This window comes from Leuciscus leuciscus, assembly GCF_965113295.1.
Source record: "Leuciscus leuciscus genome assembly, chromosome: 2".
NCBI lineage: Eukaryota > Metazoa > Chordata > Actinopteri > Cypriniformes > Leuciscidae > Leuciscus > Leuciscus leuciscus.
Genome location: NC_138726.1, coordinates 58,669,694 through 58,672,974, shown reverse-complemented (window position 1 = coordinate 58,672,974; position 3,281 = coordinate 58,669,694). Strand labels below are relative to the sequence as shown.

Below are 3,281 nucleotides of genomic sequence, written 5' to 3'. Positions count from 1 at the left end.
AGCCGACGATCGGCCGTCGGGCAATTTTGGGCCGTTTTTGAGCATCAGCCGACTTGTTTTTTTCGTTGGCTCTAGTCGGACGTCGTTTTTTTTTAGCCCATTCAACGCGTAGAATCAGCATCGGAATGTCAGTGAGAGAGAGAACTCTGATTGGCTGATCAGTTAAATGGATGAGTCAGTGCACGAGAATAATAGCAAAACAGCGCAAGTCAATACGATACAGACAGAAGGCTGTTCTAATTTTACGAATAAAGAAAGTGATCAGCATGATTGATATTCAAAGTGGTGAGCACGCACTGCTTTGTTTGCGCTTTGTGTATCTGCAGCCTACAGTGTCGGGAATGACGAATAAAGACATCACAGTTTTCTCCAGAGCGAGTGAATCAAAACTTGTGTTCTGTAGAAGAGCAATTTAAGTAATAGAGGAAGACTTGTTTTTGTCTGTATATCTGAAATAGTAACCTTTTAATTAAATTAATTCATATTGAAGAAACATAAGATACAATTTCAGGACTGTTAAACAGTTATTTTTGACATGTTGCTAAATAATTCACACTGTTTAAATTATACAGAAGCAGAATCCTGTGGGTAAAGCAGGTAGCCTGTGAAAGTGGAATAGTTGTACCGTCGATCCACAAAGATCCAACATCTGACCCACAGCGTCACGTGAACCTCCTCTCCAACATCCAGCTCCATCACGGCTCCATTGGACATTTGGTCGTTGCGCTCACTAGAATTATATTCGTATGAAGACACAAATCGTGCCTTGCCTTTAAAGATGCTCAGACCCATATCATGGGAGGCAAACGCGGAGCCTGAGTACCTGAAGTAATACACACCCTTAACAGGTGCAGTGAAGACTCCTGCAAAGATATTTTAGTCTCATTTTATCATCATATAATAAGCAGCAACTAAACCAAATCTGGAGCATAACAAATACTCTGTATCTACCTTTAAGTACTTGTATAGAGTACATTCTAGTTTTAAATGCTATACAGAGCAGAACAAAGCAAGGATCTCGATGTTACAAAGTACAATTATTGAGTTATTTTTTATTTTTTTACCACAGAAAGTCAAACTAAATATGCAGTTACCTGTGACAGGGTTGTATGCATCACCAACGTTTGTTAGGACTTTATCAAAGATGAGTTTGGTCTCTGTACTAAAAGGCCCTCGGTTTGTATCCTCTGTTGCCGACATGGATGCAGTGAATGCCACTTTTGGACTCTCTGTGTGTGGAGAAGAGTATTTCCAAAAGGAAATGTGAATAATGCTTGCTCATGCTAATTGGTAATAGTTGCAAAGTTACAACAATGTCCAGATACTGTATCCATACCCCCAAGAAATTGGAGAATTTACCCTTAACCTGTTTCCGCAGGTCCTGAATCAAGATTTTCTGCTCTTCGAGTTCATTTTTGGCAGAGTTCAGATCCGTTCTCAGTCCATCAAGCGAAGCTTTAAGCTCCTTCAACTCAGAGAAGATATTCACCACAGGAGTCATAATATCCGCATCCTGTGGCATGCAGGAACTTATTATCGAGATGAAGAAGATCTGTAATAAAGCCATGACGACCGTTTCTCTGGTGCTAAAGAGAAGAGCAGAGATCTACAGTTGCTGTGCTTCTTATTTGTATAGAGCTACCCTTGGTTAATGATTAAGAATTTGGAGTTTTTTGATCTGTCATGAGATTTACGGCTGATGTCTGAGGAAAAAACAAAACAAAACAACGCAAGTACTCAGATTTGACTAATCAATACAAAACTTTCTAGAATTGCACAAGTGAATTTCCATTATGTTGTAGGCAACAAACTGCTCATATTAGTGTAAAATTAGATGTTCTGTAAAGGGAAAAATCCTGTGATAACAGCATGGGTGTTTTATTTACATTTTTAGACATATCAGGGTTTCCCGGAGGAAATGTGTCAGTTAAGTTGGTGAGGTTGGGTTTGGGGGGGGGGGGGGGGGGATCTTGTGTGATAGACTACAGGCTCTGTACTAAATTTAACAATTATTTATTTAACACTAAATATTAAATTTAAATAACAATTTATAATTTATAAATAACCAGCTTTTCAAAATAACAGATGCAATGTGCAATTATAACAAACTATACAAATATTTAAAAATATTTGTGCTAAAAAGTGCAAAACAACATAACAACTGAAACAACAACAACTGAATTTTAAACCAAATGCCAGATGAAGGTATTTTTTTTGTTGTTTTTTTTGGTTACATGATGTTGTAGAATGATGACATTCAACCACGAGATGCCGCTGTTCAAACGCATCACACGATTCAGAGGCTTATCACTTATTTAAAGATTAAGTAGAGCTTAGATCGGGCCCAAAAAATCAAGCCCGACCCTACCCAAGCCCGTGCACGTTGTGTCCGAGCTTGGCCCGACACATTAACTGTAATTATGAGCCCGATCCGGATTTAAACCCGACCATTTTTTAATACGTGGGCCGTTATAACCAGGGGCGGCGCCAGATAATTTTTTAACGCAGGTGCTGAGGGGGTGCTAGATATATTATATATAAATACTATTAATAAATTAGCAAACATTTTAATATTTAATATTAAATTATTTTAATTATCACAATTAAAGTATTAATTTTATTAAATTGAACAAGCACCACACTCAGCATTCAATCAAATATTCTAAAAGATTTATTAGGCTATTATTAATAATGTTATTTCAACATAATATCTCGTTATTTCGTAATATGTACATAATATGTGTGCATGCAACAAGCAAGATGTGCATTTGTAAATCATGTGACAGGCGTGCATTGATTTAATATTAATAAACAGTGTCGGCTGCAACTTCAAAGATGAAGTTGACGATCGCCATCTCCATAGTAAACGCGCCTATAGAGAGAAATGCACATCATGGATTACATAATCAGAGAGTTGCCTATTTCTTTTTGTTTTGAATTGTTTCATTTAAAGACATTTCAAGCTTTCTTTAGATATATTTATCATGTCTGTGAGGCATACACTGAGTTTCGGTTAAGTTAGGATGAGGTGCGCTCCAGTTAACGTGCAATGCAAGTGACCGCGGCACGCCAGCGCCTCCATGATTATATTGTCTGCTATATTTGCTTCTTATTTATTAAATACAGGCAAATCGTTGATGAAAAATTTATTAAAATTAAGATACAATTTATACAAAACTAAATTCACTTTAAAGAAAGGCTTTCTACAAAACAAAACTTAATGAAGTGGTCAAAATCATGTCTGACCCACTTCATGTCTCTCGATATATTGCGCATCCTAT

At 37.0% G+C, this 3,281-nt stretch overlaps 1 protein-coding gene across 1 annotated transcript; it reads right to left on the bottom strand.

Moving 5' to 3' along the window:
- Nucleotides 1-434: 434 nt before the first annotated feature.
- On the bottom strand, nucleotides 435-1,625 carry cbln11 (cerebellin 11). Its single transcript, XM_082161516.1, has 3 exons — nucleotides 1,360-1,625; nucleotides 1,095-1,229; nucleotides 435-863 (listed from the first exon to the last, which is right to left on the bottom strand). Exons 1-3 carry the CDS (start codon nucleotides 1,565-1,567, stop codon nucleotides 565-567), a joined length of 642 nt encoding a protein of 213 aa, XP_082017642.1. The 5' UTR covers nucleotides 1,568-1,625; the 3' UTR covers nucleotides 435-564.
- Between the last annotated feature and the right edge of the window lie 1,656 nt (nucleotides 1,626-3,281).

Bases quoted from the DNA above. Each gene is read 5' to 3' on its own strand.
- cbln11 (XM_082161516.1), bottom strand. From the start codon at position 1,567: ATGGCTTTATTACAGATCTTCTTCATCTCGATAATAAGTTCCTGCATG. The intron at 1,230-1,359 runs GTAAATTCTCCA...CTCCACACACAG, and splicing joins CCTGCGGAAACAGGTTAAGG to AGAGTCCAAAAGTGGCATTC. The intron at 864-1,094 runs GTAACTGCATAT...ATATCTTTGCAG, and splicing joins TGCATACAACCCTGTCACAG to GAGTCTTCACTGCACCTGTT.